Source organism: Hippocampus guttulatus, chromosome 2 (assembly GCF_054856545.1).
Source record: "Hippocampus guttulatus isolate MCC_2025c chromosome 2, RoL_Hgut_1.0, whole genome shotgun sequence".
NCBI classification, from domain to species: Eukaryota; Metazoa; Chordata; class Actinopteri; order Syngnathiformes; family Syngnathidae; genus Hippocampus; species Hippocampus guttulatus.
Genome location: NC_141262.1, coordinates 15,649,553 through 15,675,860, shown reverse-complemented (window position 1 = coordinate 15,675,860; position 26,308 = coordinate 15,649,553). Strand labels below are relative to the sequence as shown.

The 26,308-nt window shown below is 43.3% G+C and overlaps 4 protein-coding genes across 5 annotated transcripts in view; 3 read left to right on the top strand and 1 right to left on the bottom strand.

The window, feature by feature from the left end:
• Positions 1-705, bottom strand: part of LOC147208648 (protein phosphatase 3 catalytic subunit alpha-like) — a 35,148-nt gene extending 34,443 nt beyond the window's left edge. For both annotated transcript variants that reach the window (XM_086138723.1, XM_086138732.1), the window contains exon 1: positions 534-705. In XM_086138723.1, coding sequence (XP_085994849.1) covers positions 534-558 — 25 coding nt within the window. In that variant the 5' untranslated portion in view covers positions 559-705. The remainder of the gene's footprint in view (positions 1-533) is intronic.
• Positions 706-5,035: 4,330 nt separating this feature from the next.
• LOC147208647 (ubiquitin-conjugating enzyme E2 D2) lies at positions 5,036-15,816 on the top strand. The gene is made up of 7 exons (XM_086138708.1): positions 5,036-5,301; positions 9,881-9,944; positions 12,729-12,760; positions 12,890-12,967; positions 13,053-13,158; positions 13,995-14,088; positions 14,828-15,816. The coding sequence occupies exons 1-7, from the start codon at positions 5,278-5,280 to the stop codon at positions 14,871-14,873; spliced, it is 444 nt and encodes a 147-aa protein (XP_085994834.1). The 5' UTR covers positions 5,036-5,277; the 3' UTR covers positions 14,874-15,816.
• Positions 15,817-18,955: 3,139 nt separating this feature from the next.
• LOC147208646 (CDGSH iron-sulfur domain-containing protein 1) lies at positions 18,956-21,986 on the top strand. Its single transcript, XM_086138693.1, has 3 exons — positions 18,956-19,121; positions 20,343-20,545; positions 21,352-21,986. Exons 1-3 carry the CDS (start codon positions 19,055-19,057, stop codon positions 21,439-21,441), a joined length of 360 nt encoding a protein of 119 aa, XP_085994819.1. The 5' UTR covers positions 18,956-19,054; the 3' UTR covers positions 21,442-21,986.
• A 1,108-nt stretch (positions 21,987-23,094) lies between these two features.
• LOC147208645 (uncharacterized) lies at positions 23,095-26,203 on the top strand. Its single transcript, XM_086138679.1, has 2 exons — positions 23,095-23,663; positions 24,487-26,203. The coding sequence occupies exon 2, from the start codon at positions 24,676-24,678 to the stop codon at positions 25,576-25,578; it is 903 nt and encodes a 300-aa protein (XP_085994805.1). The 5' UTR covers positions 23,095-23,663; positions 24,487-24,675; the 3' UTR covers positions 25,579-26,203.
• Positions 26,204-26,308: the final 105 nt, after the last annotated feature.

Below are 26,308 nucleotides of genomic sequence, written 5' to 3'. Positions count from 1 at the left end.
CGGGCGACGGACTCTCTCATCTGCAGCCCAGCACATCCTCACTCCATTTTGTCTCTCGTTTGACCGTCAGGCAAACATGAGGTGCAGCCAAGAAGGAGGCTGGAGGAGCGGCAACAAAAGCAACCATCTCTCTCGAACGCGCAAGCCTCGGCGAGAGGACGACCGTGCGTGGATTTAAAGGGCCACGGTGGGGAAGTCAATCTTAAAGACGAAAAACCGAAAGGATGCCGCACACTCGGTCTGGAAAAGTTTTTACTGCATCCTAGCGTTTATAAGCAATCGATCACCTATCTGTGTCTAAAAATAAAACTAGACCGCAAATGTAGGCCAGCCTTTGGAGAAAAAAAAGCAGACGCGCACACGCATACATATAACGTACACATTAAAAACTCAGCATATGATAGGCAGAATTGTTGTAAAACGCTTCCACGAAGCAGCATCCTTTGCTCCCTCCCTGTTCGCGTCGCCGCAACATCATCCCCCGTGACCACATTCACGCCGCATCGCAAAACACGCGCAGAGGCGCTCTTTACCTTTATGTCTGCCTTTCGCTGTCATCGTCACACTGCTCGGCGTTTCATTGGAACAAGACGCTCATCTCCGACACTCGCTGGCTTGTGTCTCCCTCTATCACTCCGTGGGTGACTCTGGAGGGTATTATTCAGTGACAGCGAACCACCGCTAGGAGTAGTGCGCGTACACGGAGCCGGTACATTGCACCCCCCCCCCCTCCTCCTCCTTTGGAAAATGGGGTATTGCCTCGCCGAGGAGCGAATTCTAATAGAATAACGAGGGGAAGACCCTGATTGTGTCGTATGGCGCTGGATACCCTCCCCCGATCCCAACCTCCCCCCACCTACCACTTCTATTCTCCCGCCCTCATCCACATGCACGGTGACTTTATTGAGTGAAATTATGTATTTCGATAACACGTAGGGATGACCATGCTACATAAGAGAAGGAGAGGGCGAGGAACCAGGGAAGGAAGGATGATCACAGCTGAATCAGTGTGCACATCATGTACAGTCGCCGTCAATGGCCGTGCATCGTTCGCCATGTCTACATTTAATCAGCCGGTCCGCGGGAGTTGCGTTGCAGACGGACATCCTGGGAGTCGGAAGCGAGGGCGACTGTGTGTACAGGGGGCTGAGGGGAAAGGTTTTTGATCTTCTGTCACACAACGTGGTGTTGTCGGGTCCTCCTGTTGCAGGTGTCGACGATATGCGCGGGTGCAGGTTGCGGCACTGGCATCATTTGGCGGGTTCTCTGTCTTTTCTCGGTCGGGAAAACCAGCTGTTGGTGCTCAGGTTTTGGGGACTGGGAGGACGGATAGCTCGCGGCATTTGAGGCGGCATGCTTGAATCTCGGATTTGTTTTGGTGAAGATGCTGAGTTTTGTAGGAAAGGGGGGAGAGCTATGGGGGTAGACTGCAGCAGATTCTCACCAAGAAGAAACTCGGGCTCTACCTCTCAATGACGCCCCTGCGAAGTAACAATGTGCAACCGGTCGGCAACACCCCAGAATGGCGAGAGAAGGAACTCCCTCGCATATTCAGTCTCACGCGGGACGACGTGCATAGGCACAAATACGCAACCGGACTATTACTGCCATCCTGTGGAGGATTACATTTACAGTCCAGGGCTTCCCCTTCACGCATAGCTCGGATGACTGTACTGGTCTGACAATTTTGTCACGTGGTCTTCAGATGTGCCAAAAGTACTCACGATGAACTCATAAGCATACCTGTCAACTTTTCGGAGCGCCAACCTGTATAAACTACCAAAAAAAATCCTTATAAAGAGCAAAAAATCCTTGTAACATACCAAAGCATTTTATATGTCAAAATAACGGCAGAAGAAAACCCACGAAATTTTCAATGATACTTATTGTAGAACTCCATAATACAATGTCTGGTTAATGTATAATCATCATTCTACTTCGTGGCATTATCGTGTTCAGAGTTGTATTCCTCCGTTACTTTTTTCACCAACTCCAAATGCTGACCCATCGGCTCGAAGTTACAGCATCCATTCATATTTAGGTACTTTGGAAATGAAAGCATTCGAGTAGACTAGCACCATTCTGGGCAAAAACAAACTGAACTACCTGTTTGGGGGGGACGGACGGAAATTTTCAGAATCCGTATGATATATGCGATACGGCCATATACGCAAGATTCACCACAAAATCCGTATGAACTATGGCTAAACCGTATGAGTTGACAGGTATGCATAAGTAAGATACAAATACGGTACAATGTCATAAAAAAAGCTACTGTTGTTATGTATCCTTGGTGCAACGTTTTCTATCCTACAACTACAGGGCTCACAATTGAACCACTTGGTACAAATAAGTACCGGTAGCCTACTTTGTATGGTTAAAAATGATACATTATTGGTCCAAACTATCAAATGGGTGTAAAGGGGACATATCTGCACCTTTTTGTTCAAATGTAGGGGTACAAACCAGTGGGGCCCAGTGATTGGCTGGTCAAATGGGCCGAATCAATCCTGGCAAACACAGGTGGATCGCACATTTAGGACTACTGTAGTTTGAGGGATTTTCCCACTGTTTAAATATTTGTTTGAATTTTAAGACACCGTGGGTTTTTAAAGCAGGCTCACATACTTTGTTTAGCCCAGAAAGCAGATTAAAATTATTATTTTTAAAAATCAAACATCTGATTAAAATCCATCTTTCTAAAATCCTACTTAAAATGGCAGATTCACTATAGGTTTATAATTAGTAAGAACTGATGTTGAAATCCAAGGATTGACAGTGCAATAGGTTTGACATTCTAGCCTCTATTTTAATATTAAAATGGGCTGCAAATTCTTCACACATTGAATTAGACGACATATTGATTTGGTTATTAAAAAGAGGATTAATCAAACGATCAATTGTGGGAAAAAATTGTTGTCTGGTTATTCCGGTTCTCACCAATACGTTTTGAGAAATGAGCTTGTCTCGATTGATTCATCGCCTTATTAGAGATAATCAGCTGTTCACAGAAAATTTGGGAAGTTGAAAGTGAATCTGATTTTGCTCCATCAACTCTCAGCCATTCTGCAGTTTCTCTTCAATTATGAGAACTGAAACACAACCTAGGTAGTGATTTTAAACAAGGTGACAAACATGTGTGTAAAATTGACATGAAGAAAGTATGTTGAAAAAAGTGTAAACCAAGAATGGTGCTATGTGAACTATAATTATACTGAGAAGACAGAAGAGATGTGTGATGTCAGGTAATACAGAGTGGCTTTGGGTATCTTAATTTAACTACTTGCACGAGACTTTATTTGAGTTTCATATTGAGTAAGTTATTACAATATTCCACTACATCAACAGAAGAGCAATGGTCTACAGTAAAACAGATCAAACAATGGTCTACAGTAAAATAGATCGAACAATGGTCTACAGTAAAACAGATCGTAGGGTACTTTACTTCAATAAATGTGATGACAAACTTGAACTACAAGTGTACGGTGATGCTGATTAGGCAGCTGACATTCGTGACAGGCAAAGCATAACAAATTACTGTATTAGCCTTAACAAAACAGTCCTAATGTTTCATGGAAGACTAAGAAACAAGCTACCATTAGGTTGCTCACATGTGAAGCAGAGTATATGGCTCTGTCTGTACATAGTACAGTTGTTAGGCCATATTGGCAAATTTATATCAATACTGTATCTGCAACCTAGAGCGGCCCGGTGGTCGACTGGTTAGCATGTCGGCCTCACAGTGCAGCGGTGCAACGGTTTGATACCGGCTGTGTACTTCGTGTGTGGAGTTCACATGTTCACCCCGTGCCTATGTGGGTTTTCTCTAGGTACTCCAGTTTCCTCCCACCTTCCAAAAACATGCGGGGCAGGTTCATGGAACACTCTAAATTTTCCCTAGGTATATGAGCGTGAGCACAGATGGTTGTTTGTCTATGTGTGCTCTGCGATTGGCTGGCAACCAGTTCAGGGTGTCCCCCCCCTACTGCCCAAAGACAGTTGGATAGGCTCCAGCACGCCCCGAGACCCTGGTGAGCATAAGCGGATCAGAAAATGGATTCCATTAGACTTCCATGCATGTTTTTGGAATGTGGGAGGAAACCAAAGTTCAAACTCGGGAATTCATGCAAATTCCACACAGGAAGGCTGGAGCCGGAATCGAACCCTGCACCTCTGCACTGTGAGGCGGATGTGCTTACCAGTCACTCACCGTGCCGTGAAAGTGAAATGCAAATATTGCCCAATCTCTATGGATATATACACTGTAGATAGATAGATAGACAGACAGACAGACAGACAGAAATGTCTGTTTCTTAAGTACAGTGTAAGTACTTTTGCTTCTGTCGTAATGGCGTTGCTTCATGTAGACTGTACTAAAGTCTCCCTTCAAAAGGTCTGCATTGTTCAACATCTCAGGTCAAGTCTTCCATTCCTTTCAAACGCATGCATTTATAGATCCTTGTAAATATTGAAATTTAGAGTGATACACAATTACTTTACACGATGATGAACTAGGTTCCTAATTTAGGATGTTAACAATAAACCTCAGCTAATTCAATGGTCGTGTATTGGTACATGTCGCTTGCTGACTTTCTTTCTGATGATGCTGGTTTTGATTCCCGGCAAGCAGGTACGGCACTACACCGGAAATCTGTGTCGTACCGGTAGAGCCCCTCCAGCAATGTATATTACATTTTTAAATATGTTTTTTATTCATTCAATAACGTTTAAAGACAATAAACTCGCATGTAGCTATTCTGTTCTAATCGCTGCTTTCGTGTTTGTGCTGCACTTGTACGTGTGTTTGCTTGGAATGGGCAGGATAGGGGCGGTGGGAGTCAAAAAATTTCAAAGGTTGCCATTGACCTGTGGCACTTGTAATTTTTTAATGCTCTTGAACAAATCCAGTTAAACTCCTTTTACTACAAAACACGGCCACAAGCCAATAAGCGCCAACCTCAAACTTTTCTGCAATGGTTGAGATGTATTATTGTGAAGGCGAGCAGCCGGATGTTCTGTCATTGTTCCTGTTGTGTAGGCACAGGCCCGCTGTGATTTGGTAGCTGCTGCAGTAGGAGGAAGGACCGCGGGTCTAACCCTTCCATCGCTTACTTTCGACTTGGAATTCCTTAGGTAGCTCGTTGTAGTAGCGATCTACGATCGTTTGAGTGTTCTCTGGTCGTGTTCTATGATAATCACGTCGGTGATTTATCAACGGACTGATATCAATCGCCATTTTACCCGCACGTTTTCCCTGGCAGAAGCGCTAGCACAACAATGGCTCTGAAAAGAATCCACAAGGTAAGGAAGTGAGCGCAGAGGCCCTGTATTTCGCAGTTATGTTGGGGGGTTTCCCCGACGTTGTTCTGTAACTGGCCGTCTTTTTGGGGTTATTACGCTTCGCATAATTTCCTGACATTGTCAAAATCGTCGCGACTGGCCTGTGCGTAGATTACCTCCAGCCAGCCATCGACGACAGTTGGGAGGCTAAAGCAATGCGCCGCTTTCGGTCTCTCCAACGGGCCACCTCGATTTACACGACGACTTTGTTTCCCGTGGGTGGTTATCTTCATTTGGCTTACCTTCCACGCGTTTAATCGCCATATGTTGGGCTGTTGGCATTCCCGTGTGAACGACATTACGTCTGCATTCAACTACTTTGCTTATCTGAATATGCCCGTGTGGCTGGCTAACGATGATAAACTCAATGTTTCCTCAGATGAAGCTAAGCTAACACATTAACACTCAGGTAAAACTTGATTGTACTCGCTAATAATTGAGCTTGTCGTCCATCGTATCGTTTTTCGAAGTCTCCCACGCGGATACGATTATTGCTAACTTTATTTCTTATTGCTAATGTGAGTGGCTCAACTCGCTGCTACATTTGACAGTTGTCCCCTTAGCGGCTATGCTAAAGTGAGCTCTCTCAACAACGACCCCTTACGCTCGATTAACTGTTGTCCAAATCGCTCATTTGGATCTTTTAGTGAATGGATCCACACAGTGTATTATTAAATATGGATAAATGTGTTCCGGACGTGAGGACGGATGTCATCTAAAGGAGTTTTGTGCTTGTGCTTTTTTTCATCATATTACTTTGACAATGCGCAACCTTGAAAGGTATTTTACGTGGTTGTGTCAGGAAAAAAAGTTATATCTTGCCATTTTGTTTGTGTTTTGCAACTGACATTTAACCAGACCGTGGGGAAGCTGTAAACGATGTTAGCAGGCCCCACGCGTCGTTCGACTGATGTCGCCTTAGTGACAGCGGGCGAGCCGCAGAACAACGACATACCGTTTCTTAGATCATATTAGCTGGTCGTTGTCTACCAAGTGTTTATACGGCAACCATAAATCTGATTCTGCACTGATGCTGTTAGAGTTGTCCTCGCTCACATTGACACCAGGTAACATTTGTACGGCTGCACCGGCTCCAAAAAAACAACAACTTGTAGTTGACTTGGACCTCTGTCTGAAACTAATTAGAACATAGAGTAATTGTTGTTACTCAGTCCCTAAATAGTATCCATGCTGCCTTCTTTTGTCGCGTGCACTGCCTGCCATATCTGAACTAGTACTACTATTACATAATGCTGCGATTCATTTAGCAATATTGTAGATTCAGTATGTAGCAAATTTGAGTGGACTCTATGCGAGTTTCTGTGGCAGTTCTACAGTCTACCTGGTTGCAGGTGCTTTAGTTTTTTTGTTTGTAAAGCAATTAATTCCAAACCAAACAATAGCAACCACAGCAAAACGAATAAAAATGAAAACCCAAGATTTGAAATGGGGATGGAGGAAATAGCTTTTTAAATCACACCCTTTGTCCACCTGAATGCTAACAGCAAATATACAAAAACAAACCCACACTTATGGCTTTCTTCAACAAAAAAGGAAAGCCATCACTAAAGAATGACTTCTCATTTACCCTCATACCTTTTTAACACTGCCTTTATGAATTTCTGTTTCAACTGGTATAGGTTTTGTTGGCTTTAACATTCCCATCAAAACCTACTCAGATAATTCTTGCAGAATCAGAATCGCCTTTATTGTCATTGTATAGCATACAACGAAATTTGGGTGCCACTCCTTAGTGCATTTCGAGAAAAAAAATAAACAATTGTGTTGTTGTGCGTGCGTGTGTGTGTGTGTGTGTGTGTGTATATTTGCGCTGGGGGATATGGTTACACCGTATTGCGACAAAAGTTGTTCTTATAAATTGATATCAATTATATATTTAATATAACTTTTTTACACTTCAAAATAAGCACCTGGAGAAAAAAAAAGAAAGAATTGATGTAATATTACTTGAAAATATCCATCCATCCATTTTCCAAACCGCTTTATTCTCACTAGGGTCGTGGCGCGTGTTGGAGCCTATCCCAGCTGTCTTCGGGCAGTAGGCAGGGGACACCCTGAACCGGTTGCCAACCAATCGCAGGGCACACAGAGATAAACAACCAACCGTGCTCACACTAGGGACAATTTAGAGTGTTCCATTTAACCTGCCATGCATGTTTTTGCCAGAGCTGGAATCGAACCCAGTGGACGCACTAACTACTCGCCCACCGGGCCGCCGAGAAATGTATATTTGAGATGGTCCAAATGTCTGTTTAAAAAAAGTCAGTGTGTGTGCCTTGTAAGATAAGATAAGATACGATAAGAAAACCTTTATTAGTCTCGCAATGGAGAAATTCCCAATTCACAGCAGCAAAGTTATGAAAGGAAGAAGTAGAACAAGGTTGGTTTAGTTGCATTAACACATTACACAAGCAGACGTAGTTGGCCAGTGGCATGGGAGTAAGTAGAAGTTCCTTTCAATGTCACAGTAAATAGTAATAAACAAGTCTGACAATAAATCAGCCAATCATAACTTTGCTGGATCAATAACAACAGCATGTATAACAAATGCAATGCACTTAGTCACTTGAGGGAATACTTAAGTCGTTTGTGATGACATTTTGCTCACACCTCTGCTGAAGAGATTGGTAATAGGCTTGCGAAGTGTGGTCTCGCTGAGGTACCGTAGTGCGTGTTTCAAACTTAGGTCGTTGCATTCTATTACTTCACAACTGGATGGCATTCATTTTACACACTGAAGTGCATGTAATTGAACGTCAAACTGTAGCTTCTGCATGCAGCACCAAGGGTTGGGGTGTGTGTCCTGATTTATTTGTGTATTTTTGCTTGTTTTTTTTAAATATTGATGTTGAGTGCAATTTGAACTGATATTGATCATGTCTATCGCAATATATACATACTGTATATATCGATATTGAATTCATTCCAAGCCCTAAAAAAAAAAATCTACGCCTGGTTACCAGTAGTTGAATGTGTGTCAAAATTAAGTTGCGTGTAAAATAATGACATCCGTGTAAATTCCTTGTCATTGGCGATGTGTTATGCATTCATTCATTCATTCATTCATCCATTTTCCGAACCACTTCATCCTCACTAGGGTCGCGGGGGCTTGCTGGAGCCTATCCCAGCTGCCTTCGGGCAGTAGGCGGGGGACACCCTCAACCGGTCGCCAGCCACTCGCAGGGCACACAGAAACAAACAACCATTCACGCTCACGCTCACACCTAGGGACAATTTGGAGTGTTCAATCAGCCTGCCATGCATGTTTTTGGAATGTGGGAGGAAACCGGAGTACCCGGAGAAAACCCACGCGAGCACGGGGAGAACATGCAAACGCCACACAGGAAGGCCGCAGCTCCAATCGAACCCGGTACCTCTGCACTGTGAAGTCAACGTGCTAACCACTCGACTACCGGGCTGCCTATGTGTTATGCAGTGCTGGTAAAAATGAATGGTATGTAGAGACAGTAACATGCCTATACACTACTTTTAAGATACATAAAAACTTAATTGTTTGGGTCGAGAAACACTCACGGGAAAATATGTCACTCCCTTACCAGACTGGCAACTCGAGCAACTGCTCGCATTATTTTGCCGTGAACGGCTCTGATTGGTCAATCGCCGGCACGAGGAATTCTTGGCCTGTCGTGCATCAGGTATTTTATCCAACTGTAGGTTGGCCGTGAATTATTATTTTTTTTTTTTGTGTGTGTGATGTGTAGGCATCCATGTAATATTCCACTGTCTTCCAGATTAACTGGCTCCTGATTCCTGCTGTGGCCATTAGGGCAATGTCACAATTTTGTGTTTCCTGTTGTTTAATGTGAGCGAGTAATGTGCAATCGGCCTTGTGATACTCGGACAAACTGGCAGTACTACTTTTCTTCTGCAACATATAGAAAACACTTATCACCAGCTCTTCATTTTTTTTTTCTTCATCCTCTTTTGGTTTTTATTCTTTTTGCATGCCCTGATCGATAAATTTGATTCATTTTCAACAAGCCTGCTTGTAGGGGGCTCACCGATGCCCAATGTGTCATTGCAATGTTCATGAGTTAATTTTTTCTTTTATTCAGACAATGAGGTTCTTATTTTACCTTTGTAGCATTGTGTCATTGATATACACAAATTTAAGCCGTCTGTCGAAGGTGGGGCCCACCTGCCAGTGCCGCTTACCCGGGAAGGATTGAAGGGGAAGGAAGCATCCACCCATCGTGAGCATGTTGCGAATCAATGATTGGACCGAAACACTGGTGGTGGTCGCTGCAACATGTTAATGACTGCGTGGCAATTTTGTTATATTTTTCGTCCCGCTATGGCCGCAAAGGTCAGTCCGCGCCTGATACTGGGTAACAGCTCGTTGTTACTGGGGCATGTTTCCCAGTAAAAGGGGTCTGGCGCCACCTGTAATTTGTACTGTTCAGAATTTTACAAGGTCCAGGTCTTGAAACTTCAATGGATATGATTTTGCTTCGACTTAACTGACTTTTTAACTGCAATTGTTTTTGGTTTGTGTTAGGAGTTGAATGACTTCGCACGGGATCCCCCAGCCCAGTGTTCTGCTGGACCAGTAGGAGATGACAGTACGTTTATCACCTTACTACCATATTCAAGAGTCAAAGTTTTTAAGTATTGACTGAATGTTGTGTTCACAGTCTTAACATTATAACAGCACACCATGCTGTATTTGAATGCATTTCAACAAAACAAGGTCATAAAGCATCATGTCGAACAATTAATTTTGCAACTCAGCTGACTATCCTGCTATTGACTGTATGCCACTACCGTTGAATGGATGCTGCTAGCTCGGTCTGTTCATCTCAGAGCAGGAAGACTGTTTTCATCACATGATCAGTTCAAGACATAGCGAACATGTCACTGAATGACATAAGTGGTACCAATAAAGTAAATGAATCCAAGTCAGTTGCCAGGAAAGATAAATGCCTCAAGCTCCATGTGTCAAATTCATAAATAGGAATATACACTGCATGTATGCAAGTAAACCTTATAAGCGCAGAAACAAACTCTGTTGTACGTATCGATTGAAAAAAAAAACAACCTTTTAAGTAACAGTAGTGTAACGTGGCTAGCAGATCATGTTTTGAAAAATGTAAGAATGCTGAAATTTTACATGGAAGTTCTGCCTCCGAGTGTTGGCATCGTGTGGCGAGTGCCTTGTGACACTGCAGGAGAATACTCATCTTAATGCAAAGTCACTTTTATCACCTTCTCCCAGTGTTAGCTTTCTGGCTGATGACTATTTAGTATGATGGCGGACCCGAGACAGTTTCATTGGTCCACTGTGACATGTTCGGTAATTTCATTGGTCAACCTTTGGGTAAATCTAATAACTGCTTGAAGCCCGTTCATAAAAGTTCATAAATAAACCACAAATACATTAAAAGCCACATGTTTCAAAGCATGAGAAAAGAATAGCGGCTCGTAGTCCAGAAAATATGGTCGTCCTAAAACGGTTGGTCAACTGTATTGCATGTGTAAAACATCACATTAACACAAGATATTAATTAAAGAAGTCTTAACAACCCCTGGGTTACACACGCACTCCAAGAGTATTAGTTCGCTACACTTGAACATTGAATGAAGGTTAATGTACCAACCCAATTCCAATTAAGTTGGGACGTTGTGTTAAACAGAATATCATGATTTGCAAATCAAACAAACTATTGTTTTTAGCAAATAATCCTTATCTCTAGAATTTTAAGGCTGCAACACGTTCCAAAAAAGTTGGGACAGGGTCAATTCATGCTTACCGCTATGATTAATCAACTTTTCTCTTAACATTCAATAAACGTTTGGGAACTGAGGACACTAATTGTTGACACTTTGTAGGTTGTATTCTTTCCCATTCTTGGCTTGATTTACAGCTTTAGCTGTTCAACAGTTGTCTCCGCTGTCGTATGTTAGGCTTCATAATGTGTCACACAGTTTCAAAGGTCTGGACTGCAGGCAAGCCAGCCTAGTACCCGCGCTGATGTGTAAGTTACCCATGCCATTGGCACTAACGCAGCCCCATACCATCACAGATGCTGGCTTTTGAACTTTCTGTCCCTAACAGTCCAGATGGTTCTTTTCCTTTTTGGCCAAGAGGACACAACATCCACTAGTTCCAAAAACAATTTGAAATGTGGAGTTTTCAGACCAAGAGCACTTTTGCACTTTGTATCAGTCCATCTTAAATGAGCTCAGGCCCCGAGAAGCCTGCGGCGTTTCTGGGTGTTGTTGATAAATGGCCTTTGCTTTGCAAAATAGACTTTTAAGTTGCACTTTCAGATGTAGCGCAGGACTGTATTTAAATAAATTGGCTCTCCGAAGTGTTCCTAGCCCTTGTGGTGATATCCTTTACATATGGATGTTTGTTTTTGATGCAGCGTCACCTGAGGGATCAAAGGTCACGGGCATTCAATGTTGGTTTTCAGCTTTGCTGCTTACATGCAGTGATTTCTCCAGATTCTCTGAACCTTTCTATTGTACAAAGTACATTGTTTCAAAAGGTGTTTATTGGCTCTATATGTGGACCAGTTTGACTTTTTCATTGTTGTGTTGACATCTTAATGAAAGGTTAAATATGGTTAAAATAAAATTACCCGCATTCTGCCTTTTTTCTTTGGGTCCTTAATTTGGACAGTAAATAATAATTATAATCGTAATAATAAGCCGACGAGCAGATTTGAGCTGAGCCTACTTGTGCATTGGCAAAAAGGGGCAATAGTTCACAGACTGACAGCCTTTTGGAGAGGCTGAGCGGAAGCTAAGCACCACCACAGCATACCAATGAGCCCGTGCCTAATCAGTTTAATTCAGCAGTTAACACACTGGTTTTAAATTGTGCTCCTTAAGCATGATCACAATATACATACTATTTATTAAATAACATTTCTGTAATGTTTGCGTGCATATGATCACGTATTTGTTGTCTCTCCTGATCTATTCATGGCTTGTTTGAGGGGGGGAGTTTCTCCTTTTTTGTTGTTCTCATTTGGTCTGTTAAATAGTGGTGTATATACCCTCACCCTCTGTAGGTAGGTACAGCACAATGAAATTAGATGCAATATGAAAACTATCTAAAATATACCACTTTTACCTAGATATGACCAATACTATTTAGTGCCGTTTGCAAAATGTTGGTAACCTCTTTTGGTGCCACAAGCAGCTCACCGGTAGACTTCCATCGGCATGTTAAAATAACATGTACAGAGGTTGAAGGGACATGTGAAGGCAAAACCTATTATTAGGCACCAGAAGTCAATACATTCTCCAAAGCAATACTTTTTGATGCAAGTTCATCTGAAAAATGAAGTAGATCCCCCAACTACTGTTCCCTCCTAATCAGCTCCTCTGCGTTTCAGGTTTTCATTGGCAAGCCACAATAATGGGGCCTGTAAGTATTGAACGCAGAGGTCTCTTTCATGTTGACAGGTCCATTAACTTATTGTATGATCCTTAGTTTGTCATCCATGGAGCTTCTCTGTGTATGTTTTAGGCTAAACATTTTTGTGTCCTGCATTAGAATGACAGTCCTTACCAAGGCGGGGTTTTCTTCTTGACCATCCACTTCCCCACAGACTACCCCTTCAAACCACCAAAGGTATGCGAGACAGGAACACCCTGAAAAATGGAAGTGGCAAAACTGTTGCCTCATTGACTTCCTTGTGTGTGTGTGTCTTCTACAGGTTGCATTTACCACAAGAATCTACCATCCAAATATCAACAGCAACGGCAGCATTTGTCTTGACATCTTGCGATCACAGTGGTCTCCAGCTCTCACCATCTCCAAAGGTAAGCGCTTTCAGTCGAGCCTTCAGACTCTCAAAGCGCGTTGACACATTGTGCTTGCTGCACAAGAATCTTCGGGAACCAAGCCAAGCGGTCTTCTTCGCCCAGCTGTCTTTTCACTGACTGCTAAGACGCACAGGTGGCAGTAATGCACGTTAGAAATCATGGAAAAGTTCTTGGATGTCAGGCATGACCTGACACATCCATTTCCACGATTTGTCAGTTGATCCCAACAAAAATCTTTTGGGCCCCTGTCAAATCATCTACCGTATGAATGTCAAGAAATGTTTGTAATTGTTCAATTATGTTTTGACTTCCCCCAAAATGCCACATGGCATGCGGGTACAAAAATGCCAAATGGAAGTCATGCATTGGTTTTGAGCGTATTTTCAGATACGTTTGAACATATTTGCCCGTCAAAAATGTTTACTCCACATTGGCAATTTGAGTAAATAGCCAATGAACAATGTTTGCTTACTTAACTTTCTAATGTATTGGTCCATTATGGGAAAATTGTCCTTCGTATTTGTATGTTTCAATGTACTTGCAAATACGTTTGCCAGTCCAAAATGTTTTCTCCACAATTGGCAGTTCCACCCGTCCGTACGCACTCTGTCATCATTCATAGTTAACTCTTTTATTGTTCCTTTTACTTATAGGAGGTTAACACCCAAAGTAATTTTCTTATTTTGAATTGCATGTGTAAGATGAGTTGCCCCACAACATGTATTACTTTTCACAAATATGTAAACCTGCCTGCACAACATGGAAAATGTCCTGATTTCTTTTTTTTAACTTATAATTTGAATGCTGTTTGAACCTCTTCATGTTCTTGGCAGTTCTCCTGTCCATCTGCTCTCTTCTGTGCGACCCAAACCCGGATGACCCCTTAGTACCCGAGATCGCCCGTATCTACAAGACGGACAGGGAAAAGTATGTTTCCTCTCTCTTCATTTTGGTTCGGTTCAGTTTAGTGTGAAGTACGCAAGAAAATCATACAGTGGCTTGCGAAAGTATTTGGCCCTCTTTGGATTTTCTGACCTTTTGCCATATTTCAGACTTCAAACATAAGGATATCAATTTGGATTTTTTTTTTTGTTGTAGTGAATCAACAACAAGTGGGAGGAAATTCAAATGATATTTTAAACTTTTTTTTTTTAATTAAAAAAAAGTGGGGCGGGCAAAATTTCAAAAGGGGCTATTACTTTAGCACAGCACTATAATTTATTCAGGTGCCCTTAAGAGTGTGTCTGTGTGTATGTCTACTTTCAAACTGTCAGTTACATCCTACATGTTACAAAATAAAATGTTGCTCTTTATCAGGTTGGTTTTGAATAATCAACACATAAAAGGACATTACTTAATTTTTCTCTTAATTTTAATTAGATTTCCTTTCAATTGTTTTTGAATAGGGACAGATGCCACAACACAGACGATTAAAAAAAGCATTTCAAAAATAAAAGTATTCCCCAAGTTATTGACGTCTATGTATGCTTTTTAAACCGAGCTTTATTTTGAAGTTGGACTTAACTGGAAGCTCAAAGGATTCAATAAAATCCGTTTCGGCAACGATACCTCCATTGTTTTTTGTCGCAGTTTTGAGAGACAGAGATCACGGAGTATGATTGAATAACAAAAATTCTCATGATTTGTCAATCTCTGTCTGTTTCAGGTACAACAAAATAGCCCGGGAATGGACAACAAAGTATGCAATGTAGTGTTGGTGAGGCAGAATTGTGGCCAACCAGTTCTATGGCAAAAGTTTGGGAAGCTTGAGATATAAAGAGAAAACAAACACAAAAAAAACAAACAAACAAATGAAAAGTTTAAAATAAGATCTTGTTGGTTTCCATTGGAGTGCTTTCATTGAGCCATGCCTCCCCATCACCAGAGTACCTCTGCCCCATGTGTGTTGATTCTCCTCCCCCGTATGTTTCCATCTCTTTTTGTCTTGCCTCTCCAACCACCTGACACGCCCTCCTTCCCGTGAACTAACAGCCAACTTGCAATGGTAATAAGCGCCTCTTCCTTTGTGCCCCCGCCCTTTTATTCCTCACATCTGACTGCGTTTTAGTTAGTTTCCTTGCGGGTTTGGTTGTCGCCGCCTAAACCCTCACCCACCCACCACAGTTTAAAGCATTCCTTTGAGCATCTAATCTTTGAAGGGACCCATTTCTTTTAATCCGTTTTTGGGGGGGTGGAGGGGCACACAAAATTGGGGGACTTTTTTTTACACTTTGCATCCAATGTTTTAGTTTTTTCTTTTTTGATTCCCATCTGTGGAGAAAGCAGATTGACTGACTGAGTCGAACGGCACTCTGTATTAAATACAATGATGTAACACCCATGTTATATACAACCACATTCACATGGACAACTGTACCGTATTTAAGCATTTATTTTCTCTCCAACCTGTGTAATTTTACCCGCCCCACCCATCCCTCTCCCCATGTCTCTTTAGGTTGCTTGTTTTCTTTTTGTCGTTTGCTTTTTGTTAAATTTAGAGGCTATCATCATAAATGGCTCTGGGACTGGCTTGGGCTCTTGAGTGCGAGGAGAACCCACTCTTCTTGCACAAAACCTCTGTATATTGAATTACCTGAGAGGCTCGTTGAGCTTTGTGTGTTGATTAAACTGTGTAATAAAAACCTGTGACTCTTGTCTCATTTTAACACCTTTTTGAGAGGACGTCGGAGAAAAGACATGGTTATTTAATAGCTTCAGATCCCTTTTTAAAATTCCAACTTAAGTACATTGAGTCAAGTTCTGCGAGTTTCATTCATTCATATATATATATATATATATTACAGTAATCCCTTGTTTATCGCGGTTAATGGGGACCAAAACCACCCGGGATAAACGAAAATCTGCAAAGTAGCGACCAATTAACATATACAGGTAAAAACTTTTTTTTTTTAATGTCCGCAAACAGTCCGTAAGAAGCTGCAAAACAACAGCGAGTCACATAGAGCAACATATACAGTACTGTACTCCATGTATATGAAAAAATACATATTTTTTAATGAATATGCTGAAGTATTTTCAGAAAACATAAAAAACTGAACCAAATACTGATTAATGCTATAATTTCATTTCAGCGCAGAATCAAATGATCTTAAGGTTGTAGCTGATTTTAGCAGAAGGTGGCCAGCATCATGAGATGTTTTAGGCAACCCCCCCCCCCCCCCCCTCAAAGTTTTGTCAAAATATGACTTGGGCCATTTTTAATGAGGAGACGATATATGTTTAACTTTTTTTCATGTGCACGTAAGTGGCAGCTGTTGGTTCAAAATGATGTGTGGTTCATAATTTGGCGACAATTGAATGTCACCTTAAATTTTTAATTTGTGTGAGGAATATCAAGTAAAAGCTAGTAAAATGACACCACATACACCAGAGATGGCAGGGTGGGAATGCTGAGACACAACAGTTGCTTTTACTGCGTTGATTGCCACTGTACATTTTTATACTCAGATTTGAGAGTTTTAGTTTTCAGGGTTGGGAAAACAACACTGGGATTTGAATCTCGTCATGTAGTAGTTTAGCCCCGCCTATGCAGTCCATACAGAGTGTCTTGAATAAATTGGCTGGTAGATTGATTTTATGCGTTGATAGGAAATGTTCGTGTGTAGCACACCTAAAATGACTATGCAGTGTACTTTACACTGCACTAGTACTGTACAGTACAGTATATACGTTACCGCTCGGTTGCGTGAGCAGTTTGTTCTGTCGCCCCCAGATGTTGCCTCGCGAAATTACAAGATTATTTTAGTTGTAGAGAAGTAGACACTTCATTAATTGGAATTGTTTCATGAAGGATTACATAATACGAGTTGCGGACAAGTTACCATTAACAGATTACCAATGGAAACAGTTTAGGCATGTATTAAATGTCCTTGATATTCATTTAAAAAAAACATGTTTCCCTCTCTAGTAAAACAATTGAGCGCACGAGAACAACTGAACATTTTCTCCCCACTACTCCTGCTACTTTTGGCATAGTAGCGTACTTCTTTTTGATCTACATCAGTCATTTAGCTCAACTTTGAATCATTCAGAAATCATCGATGAATTTTCTGTAGTCCGTTTTCTGCAATCTAGAGAAAAAAGGGTTCATACTTTCGCACACCGTTTTTATTTATAAGAAAAAAGTTTTAATAGGTCGTATGAATTTAATTCCACTTCATGGTTGTGTTGATGTGTGGCAAAAGGGCAAAAGGTTCAAGGTGATAGTTCCGTAAGACACCGCTGTGTGTAGATGCCCACGAGTGCAGTTTTGCCCGATAAATAGGAGTGTGCATCTTTTCAATGAAAGGCGATTTGATACGTATCTTGATACATGGGATTTAATACAATTCAAGGGTGGCATTTAAAGTAGAAAATTCAAGTCGGTTCGAGTGAGTGGGATTATGATTTGATTTCACACCATATGGCTCAATTTGAGAGATTGTGATGCAATGAATTTCTTGTTGAAAGTAGGTAATGATTTTACAATCAACTCCAGTAATTTTCAGTACGGTTAATGCGACATTTCCTTCAAAGAGATTTATCGAACATTAAGTGTATTGAGAACTTTTGTCATTTTTATTAGTCGGCGATATGTAATAAGTCTCTTAAACCCAAACTATTGAAGGGAATTACATTCAAAGAAACGCCAAATCAAGAACATCAAACTGATTTGTCACTTTTTGTTCAAGCTATATTGAGACAGTTTCATTCGTTGAGTGTTGATGCACTCACATATTTTGAAGTCAAAACCGATTTTCATACCTGTCAACCTTTCGGAGCGCCAACCTGTATAAACTACCAAAAAAATCCTTATAAAGAGCAAAAAATCCTTGTAACATACCAAAGCATTTTATATGTCAAAATAACGGCAGAGAAAACCCCACGAAATTTTCAATATTTATTGTAGAGCTCCATAATACAATGTCTGGTTAATGTCTAATCATCATTCTACTTAGTGGCATTACTGTGTTCAGAGTTGTACTCCTGCGTTACTTTTTTCACCAACTCCAAATGCTGACCCATCGGCTCGAAGTTACAGCATCCATCCATATTTACTTTGGAAATGAAAGCATTCGAGTAGACTAGCACCATTCTTGGGGGGCGGAATTTTTTAGAATCCGTATGATTTGTGCGATACGGCCATATACATAAGATTCACCACAAAATCCGTATGAACTATGGCTAAACCGTATGAGTTGACAGGTATGGATTTTACGATTCGAATCAGTGTTCGTTACACTGCATTCACATTTTAAGTCAAAACCGATTTTACGATTCGCATCGGTGTTCGTTACACCCCGACCAACTTGCAACAGTTGTCAAACTAGTGTGTACACTACAGAAGCTAACCCCAGTATGGAAGAAAACGTCTCAAGTACTACTTGTGTGTTGAATTGTCTTGTGTGAAGACAAAGACACAATAGCACATGGACTTAAACACTAAACAGGATGTGAATTTTAAAGAAATGTTCTTTGCTACGTCCATGATACTCAAACGTTGATTTTCACCAAAGATCGTAGCCATCAAGCAAGTTCACTTCCTTTACTTCTTACTGTTAATGAAAGAGGCATCTGCTTGTTTGCAAAACATTTCCAGTTGTTGGTACGGTATCTGAACCAATCGAGAAGATGCCGAAGATAGCCACGTGCAAATCTCTTCACCAAGCCAATTTAATCCTGATATTTGGAGACCTTTTGAGATGAAAAAGACCGAAAACGAAACCGGAAGTAGTCCAGAGGTATTGATATGAAGCCTCTTGTGCCTTCTTTGTTATGACGTCTGTGTTGTGGGGTGACGTGCTATAGACGAGACCAACGCTTGCGAAAAGAGGACGGCAGCCGCGTCTGACCTTGCCGCTGACGCCAAGTAAAGAAGCGTCCAGAGAAAAACATGGCCACTCCCGGGCTACCCGCCATTCCACAATTGTCAACCAGCTCGGGAATGAGTTTGTCAAAAGGTAAAGTGCTCAACTATAGCTTCGTAGCAAATTGCGACTGGCCTCGTTGTAACTTAAATAACAAAACTTAGCTCGGCCACCTGACACTTGGTCATTTTATCACAGTTTAAGTGACTGTTTGTTTGGATATATACAACCGGAAGTCACGTCAGCCCCTAAAATGAATGACAACTCGTTCGTGCAAAGTGCTGCAGGGACACCTAGTGCTTTTATTAGGGGCTAATTGCTAGCCCAAATTAAGGCCAATGAGCCAAATATAGTTTACAGCCAGTGGTGAGTTTGAAGGTGATCCAACTTTCTCTCGATGTAATGGCCTTGTGGCTCCCTAGTCACGGGACCTGTTAAGCTTGTTCGTCTTGTGACTTTGGAGACATCTGCTCAAACACCGCCCTCGGGAAAAAAAAACTCCACACATTCCTCCTTAAATGTCGACAGTGCCTTGCAGGCAACGGCGAGAGTATATTTGTCATTCTAGAAATCCTTAGGCGTTTGTTTCAAAATTATGCCTTTCTCAAGTGGAATAAGGAATAGGTCCTTATTCCACTTGGGAAAGGCATCATTTGCTCCCGTTTACTATACTGACATAATATATATTCAATATATGTGTTATAACCTGTGATTGGTTGGCAACCAGTTCAGGGTGTACCCCGCCTACTGCCTGAAGACAGCTGGGATAGGCTCCAGCACGCCCTGCAAGCTTTATGAGGATAAGCGGATCAGAAAATGGATGGATAGATAGATGGATATAATAATAATAATAATAATACATTTTATTTATAAGCGCCTTTCAAGACACCCAAGGACACTTATGTGTTATAATTGCATCAAATTTAAAAGGTGCATCTACCTGTGTCACACAGATGCGAGAGTGATAGGAAAATTCTGCACCTCTTGGGCTTGGATGGTACTGCAATGTTAGCCAGGATGCAGACAAGCTTTATCTGCAACCGCGGGTTGCCATTTCTACATTTTGTCCGGAGCAGGTCTTTAACAGTGACTCACCCCTTTTCAAAAATTCCAAATCCATACATATATACTACTTTACGCCACGTAACACATGAAACCCACAGAAAACATGAAACCGGCATTAGCCAACCCTCAAATTTCATTATTTCGAAATTGTGTCACCCGAGCCTTTGGGTACAAATCCAGCCCTAGCATACACAAAAAAGCCCAAACACTACTTTTTAGTTTAGTTTTCTTGTTTTTGTGTTTCTGCAGAGCATTTCCTGGTCGCAGTGCCTGTTGCGGTTGTTGCAGCCACAGGAGGCTTCCTGGTGAGCCGTTACCTGAGTGGGCGGAGTTGCAAAAAGGGCCCGGTGAACACGTGTATCAACAAAGACAGTCCAAAAGTGGTTCACAGCTTTGACATGGAGGACATTGGCACCAAGGCTGTGTACTGCCGCTGTTGGAAGTCAAAGAAGGTCAGATTTCAAGCCAGTCTTAGTTATTGCCAAAGACTAACATCAGTCTCTGTTACAAATGTGTTTTCAGCGCCCTCTTCTACTAGTTTTGAATACAGTCTTGAATTTCAACATGAGATTCTCAGTAGAAATAATCTGTTTCATGGTCAAACTTCAGCGATAAAACATTGACCAATAGCCGTGTGTGCTTCCCATGTCGCGGTGTGCCGCGACTGACTCTGGGGGGTGGCCTGGGGGCTTCAGTTTCGAATGCACCCCCGTGCTTGACACCGCTCCTCGGCCCGGACCTCGCCATCTATCTGAGGCTAATGCAAACCCAGCATCAGGCATATATTCCCTCTGCTTTATGGACATGACCTTCACCGGAGCATTTTTGGGAACTTCTTTAGCTCTTCTTCTTGCTTGTAATTGCACGGCATCTCATCCAGTGGACCTCGGCACTGCCTGGCATGTTGTGGCAGAAGCTTGTACTACACTGAAGGGGTGCACTCTAAATTGGGGTTTTATTGTGTTCTGTTAAACTTTGAAAAATACAAATAGTGTGCATCTTTGCACTGCGGGATGCCGTATCTTCACGTTGCTCAAAATAGTTGATTGTGTGCAGTTTGTAACATCAGATTGTCAGATGTTGGAACTGTAGTAAACCTCATGTGGGACCACCTGTAACTGTCACACAAGCGCTAAAATGAGCTAACCACTTAGCATTGTCACAGAAAATTTAAATGGTTGTCCTAACTTACAAACCACATTGATTCAGGCTACGAAAATAAGGAGCTGACGTATGAGGTGTTGTTCTTCTGTTGCAGTTCCCTTATTGCGATGGCGCCCATAGCAAACATAATGAGGAAACTGGCGACAATGTGGGCCCTCTCATCATCAAGAAGAGGGAAGTTTGAGCCAACCAATCCCAATTTTGGTGCTCCCTTCTTCATGCCTCCCCTGTTTGTCTGTACGGCGTTGCAAGGACTGTTCACAGTATTATGTTGTCACAACAAATCACAAAATAGAATCTGCTACCACACTCACTGAGGTGAAAGTATGACTGGTACTGCGAAATTAAACATTTGCAGAGAGACGCTGAATGGTCAGAGGTGTTGGTGGTGTTATGGTTTGTTTCTGAAGTTCCACTTGAGCCATCATATAAGGAAACTCAAGGCCTTAAATGAATTCCGTTCCAAGATACACTACAAAGATGAATGTTGCATGTTTTATTTTATGTGCTAAGTGCTTGACGTTTGTCTGACTTAAATCATCCTCTGCGGTTCTGAAAAAATGCTGATCAACTATAATCACTCACTGTGGAAACCCTTTCATGTGCTCAAAGCTAGACTCTCCTTCCCCAATGCTTCTTTTTCTTGAGTTTTTCTACAGTCTAATTCCAGATTCTATTGTCTGCTCTTCTGTATCATGTGAATAAACTTTGCGTTTGGTGGGACTTTGATGAGCGCACCTTGCTTTTTTTGTTTGTTTTTTTTTTTAAATTTAGGAAGTCCTTGCGATCAAAATACCAAAGGTATAGAACCACTGCATTTAAACACTGACCCACGTCAGCCTGGTCGCAGAAGTGTGCGTGCTTGATGAAAGGGGTGGCTGGGCTGCGTTCTGCAGTGTCCACCTCTAGCACCAGTGGCCATTTTAAGACGCGTCATTATGTGTGGTCACCACTAGAAGACGCTGTGTTTACACGAGCAGTCGTGTCCAGAGCGTGTTCACGAGTGTTGGTGGGGGCCCCTGCTGCTGCTATAGTGACACGCGCGCACGCACACACGCACCGGCGCGTGCACAGGCTTATGTGGCTGCGTGCCAGATGCAAGCAGGACTCTCGTAAGAGGTGGAGTGGACTCCCGCGTCTCGTGAGGAGTCACCTGCGAAAGCGGCTCTGGTCTGCGGCCATGTTTATTGTCTGTTCATCGGGCAAACTGACCGGGAGCATATGTAGCCCCAACGTTTAGTTTTTAACGAGTTGTTTTGGGTGTGTTGGCCTCTCACAAAGGAAAGTACGATTCAGAAATAAGATCAAAAACAAAACAAACAAGTAATTCTATTCAGATGTAGATTTAATAGAACGCGCAAGCCCTCAGCTGCATCTGTGTTGACACGACCAAAGCAGACAAATCTATCTCCGAATACGTACTATCAATAATTATAAAAATATAACTATACAAATTGTTATTTGTATGCAGTTTGCACTTGCGTTTACACATAGATCCAATCTAATACCTTAAGTGTTAATAAAACATACACCACCCAATGTATGCACGTATACAAAGTACATTATAACAGGTCAACTGAGGATCCAAAATGAATTGAAATTAAATCCGTTGTTGCAGACATTTAGTTAACACATTTCTGTTCAAAACAGATAGGTAACAATTTCACCCCCGCCCCCTCCCTTCCATCAATGTTGACGTCATCTATCTCAGTGTTTTCCTACTGTTAATGAGCCAGGGCACACATGTCATAAATCACACACATTTTACTCAAGAAAAATACCCCGGCGCACTGGCAACCAAAAATGACAACTATGTTAGGTGAAATGTAACTAGCTGTTGTGTCTGTCACTATACACCGCTGGCATAGGCAGATGAACAAAGTAAATAAATACCATGAAAGGGAGGGAGCGGGGTCCGAGCTTAACATGATAGAGTACTTAAGCAAAGTGATGCAAACTTTGTGTGAACATTTGTTGAAATGGTAACCTGCAAAACAACATTTTACTTTTTTTAAATCGCTGTCACATAATAAGTAACAACCCGGGTGACAACAGACGGGCCAGTGGGGGTGTTTCATGCCTGCTTTTCTTCACGTCTAGGTGTTAAAGTGCTGACTTCCATCCGCATGTTGAAACGTTTGCATGCATTTCCGTGGCTCGTCGTGACCACGACGACCACCACGCCACGGCGGTGTCGGACTGCCGCCGCCGAGTCCACTTCGCATTTTGAGCGACGCCCCCAAATTCCGTGCCGAGTGTTTGCAGACCCTCCGGGACGGAGAGGTGGAGGAGGAATCGGCAGCTCGGCCGTCTGTGTACGCTACAACCAGCACCAACGCCATTAGTTCATGACTTCATCGAAGCTTTTTTATTTTGACAGCGGCGTTCGAACGAGCGTTTTAGAAGGTAAGACGAGACGTTTCCACGCTACTTCCTGGTTGGTTGCCGCTGCTTTGTGCTGTCGCCTTCCGTGCGTGTCGCAGCGACCACTCGGACTGTGGTCAGCGCGCCGTGGCGTCGGCCGAACGTCGTCGTTTTAGGTAACCTCAACCCGGCCCGAAAACACCGACAAGCCTCGCCAATCCACGCAAAAAACACTCCTCCGGACTCTCGGGTGACTGCTACGTGTATCCATTGCTTGATTAACACCGAATTTGTCCATAAACGTGTCCACGGAATATAGCCTGCTTGTTTTTTTTCCCCTCTCTATCCACTGCCACCGCATCGTTGCGCACCTCGCCGCTGCTCGTCGTCGACAGCAGACAAAAGACAGCCTTGTTTTTGGACGCTTCTGTGTGTAGTGTTACCCCGGAAAGCCACATAAGCATGGCTGGCACACATAAGAGCAGTCGTCAAAATGTATTTGAAAAGCGCGCTCCACATTTGACCTGCGCATATGCGCATATCTTTGCATATTGTTGTCGCTCTGTTATTGATTGCATTGATATACCGTGAAATCCTTAAAGGGATACTAACCTCCTGTATGCGGAAATCAGCTGCAACACATGCGCTCGTGCTCGTAGGAGCCGGTTAGCTTCTTTTAGGAAGCTTTCTTTTCAAACAATTGACATTATTATGATGACGACGTTATTGTTATGCATTTGTCACATTCTAAGCACCGCTTGAGCTATGTTAGCCTGCTGTGTTTACTCTGCTTTTTTTTTTCTCTCCCCCCACATTTCTATTCTTAACCCTCCTCCCTTCGCTCTGTTCATGTGTTGCTCCTCAGGACTCCACGGCTGCTGCAGAGAATGGGAATAAGGACACAGGCCAAGGCTTGCCATTTTGGCTGAAGGAACAGGACAGTTGTCAACTCTGCGCGCCGGCGTCAATCCCTCTCTCCCTCACCTCACCTCTCCTCTCTTCCCCCCCTCCGGCGCACACGCAAGGACACAAACCGCCGCCCACATTCACGGCTATGTCCACAGCAGTAGACATTGCTGGCCCTTCCTCGCCAGATCAAGCCAACAGCAGTGCTAAAATCCCCAACGAGCCACTGAGACCCAGCCTCAAGCGCTCCAGCCACCCCTACGGCCTGTCCCATTACATCACCAGCCCTTCCCAAGGCATGGACGTCAAAGGCCTGATCCAACCCTCCCCGGCCCAGCAGCAGGCGGCCCCACCCGGCCCCACTAAACCTCGCCGGGCCCCCTCCTGGCCCGACATGTGGGAGTCGCCCAGCGGGCTACACCTGGCCCATGCCGCAGAGCTGCTGATGCGCGCCGGGCTGCTGGCACTGACCCCCACCGCCACAGAGCAGGCCAGCTCGGGTGCGCAGAGCAGCCAGCCGGCGAAAAGGGACGTGGCGGAGGTGAAGGGAGGCAAGGGGGGCGGCGAGGGAGGAGGATCCGGGCCTGATGAGGAGGAAGAGGACTCTCCCGGATGCAGGACAGACATCCAGCCCTACCTGGGTGCCTGGTTCCCTTTCAGCCCCACTCTCTTGCCTCTCGCTGGGTTCCAGATGGGGGGAGGCCACTGGAGGAGCACGGCAATGGGGGCCGAGGGCATTGAGGGCCTGGTGGCCGAGGGTCACTCTCCCGGCTCTCTGGGCGGTGGCGGCGGCGGCGGCGGCAGCAGGAGGAAGAGGAAGCGGTGCGGAGAGTGCGTTCCGTGTCGGCGTCAGACGAACTGCGAACAGTGCAGCAGCTGCCGCAATCGTAAGAGGGGACACCAGATCTGTAAATACAGGAAGTGCGAGGAGCTGAAGAGGAAGCCGGGAGGTCCTGGGTTTGAGGGCAGAGTGTCCGCATTTGACCTCAGAGGTTCCGACTTTTCTTTGGGCCTGGCGCAGGAGAGAAGCAGCGGCGCCTTGGATGGATAGTAACGTTTGTTGCATTTGTCACAGGATCCTGCTTGGATGATTGTTGAGGAGCTGAAGTGCAAAACACGCACGCACACGCACACACACACACACACACACACACACAGTAGACGCACACTGGACACCATGGTGGTTCAAAGACGTGGACATGATGTTTAGTGCAGAGCTGCACCTCTTCAAGAATGTTCTCACTCGTTCCCATCCTTTCTTTTGACAATCAGTGAATTGGAGAGGAGAGGAGAGAGAGAGAGAGTGACCGAGAGAGAGAGAGAGAGAGAGAGAGAGAGAGAGAGAGAGTGATCAAGAGAGAGAGAGTGAGAGGACACCAATGTGTCACTGTATCGCCGATGACAAAAAAAAAAAGCTGTAAATAGACTGTAAATATCGGGGGAAAAAACATTATGTCTTTTTTACATCCCTTTCCAGTTTGGATGTATTGTGTTGCAGCCGTTTAAAAAGAAAGAAGAAGAAGAAAAAAAAAAGAGCCAAATGTTTTGTTTCCAACAGGGACTCTCAATTCTGTTGTTACCGCATCATCAGTAAAGCGAGTCGTCTAAATTATTTCATGTGCAACTTGTACTGTATAGATCTGTTTGCCCTTTTGAAATAAAAGAAATTGGCCATGCGCGGTTGTCTACACGCTTGTACTCATATTTAATTGGGGGTATGTGTTCGTTGGCCACCGTGCTTCCGCTGATACATGTGCACGCATGTGTGTGTGTGTGTGGAT

Bases quoted from the DNA above. Each gene is read 5' to 3' on its own strand.
- LOC147208647 (XM_086138708.1), top strand. From the start codon at position 5,278: ATGGCTCTGAAAAGAATCCACAAG. The intron at 12,968-13,052 runs GTATGCGAGACA...TGTCTTCTACAG, and splicing joins ACCCCTTCAAACCACCAAAG to GTTGCATTTACCACAAGAAT. The intron at 13,159-13,994 runs GTAAGCGCTTTC...TGTTCTTGGCAG, and splicing joins AGCTCTCACCATCTCCAAAG to TTCTCCTGTCCATCTGCTCT.
- LOC147208646 (XM_086138693.1), top strand. From the start codon at position 19,055: ATGGCCACTCCCGGGCTACCCGCCATTCCACAATTGTCAACCAGCTCG. The intron at 19,122-20,342 runs GTAAAGTGCTCA...GTGTTTCTGCAG, and splicing joins GGGAATGAGTTTGTCAAAAG to AGCATTTCCTGGTCGCAGTG. The intron at 20,546-21,351 runs GTCAGATTTCAA...CTTCTGTTGCAG, and splicing joins GCTGTTGGAAGTCAAAGAAG to TTCCCTTATTGCGATGGCGC.
- LOC147208645 (XM_086138679.1), top strand. From the start codon at position 24,676: ATGTCCACAGCAGTAGACATTGCTGGCCCTTCCTCGCCAGATCAAGCC.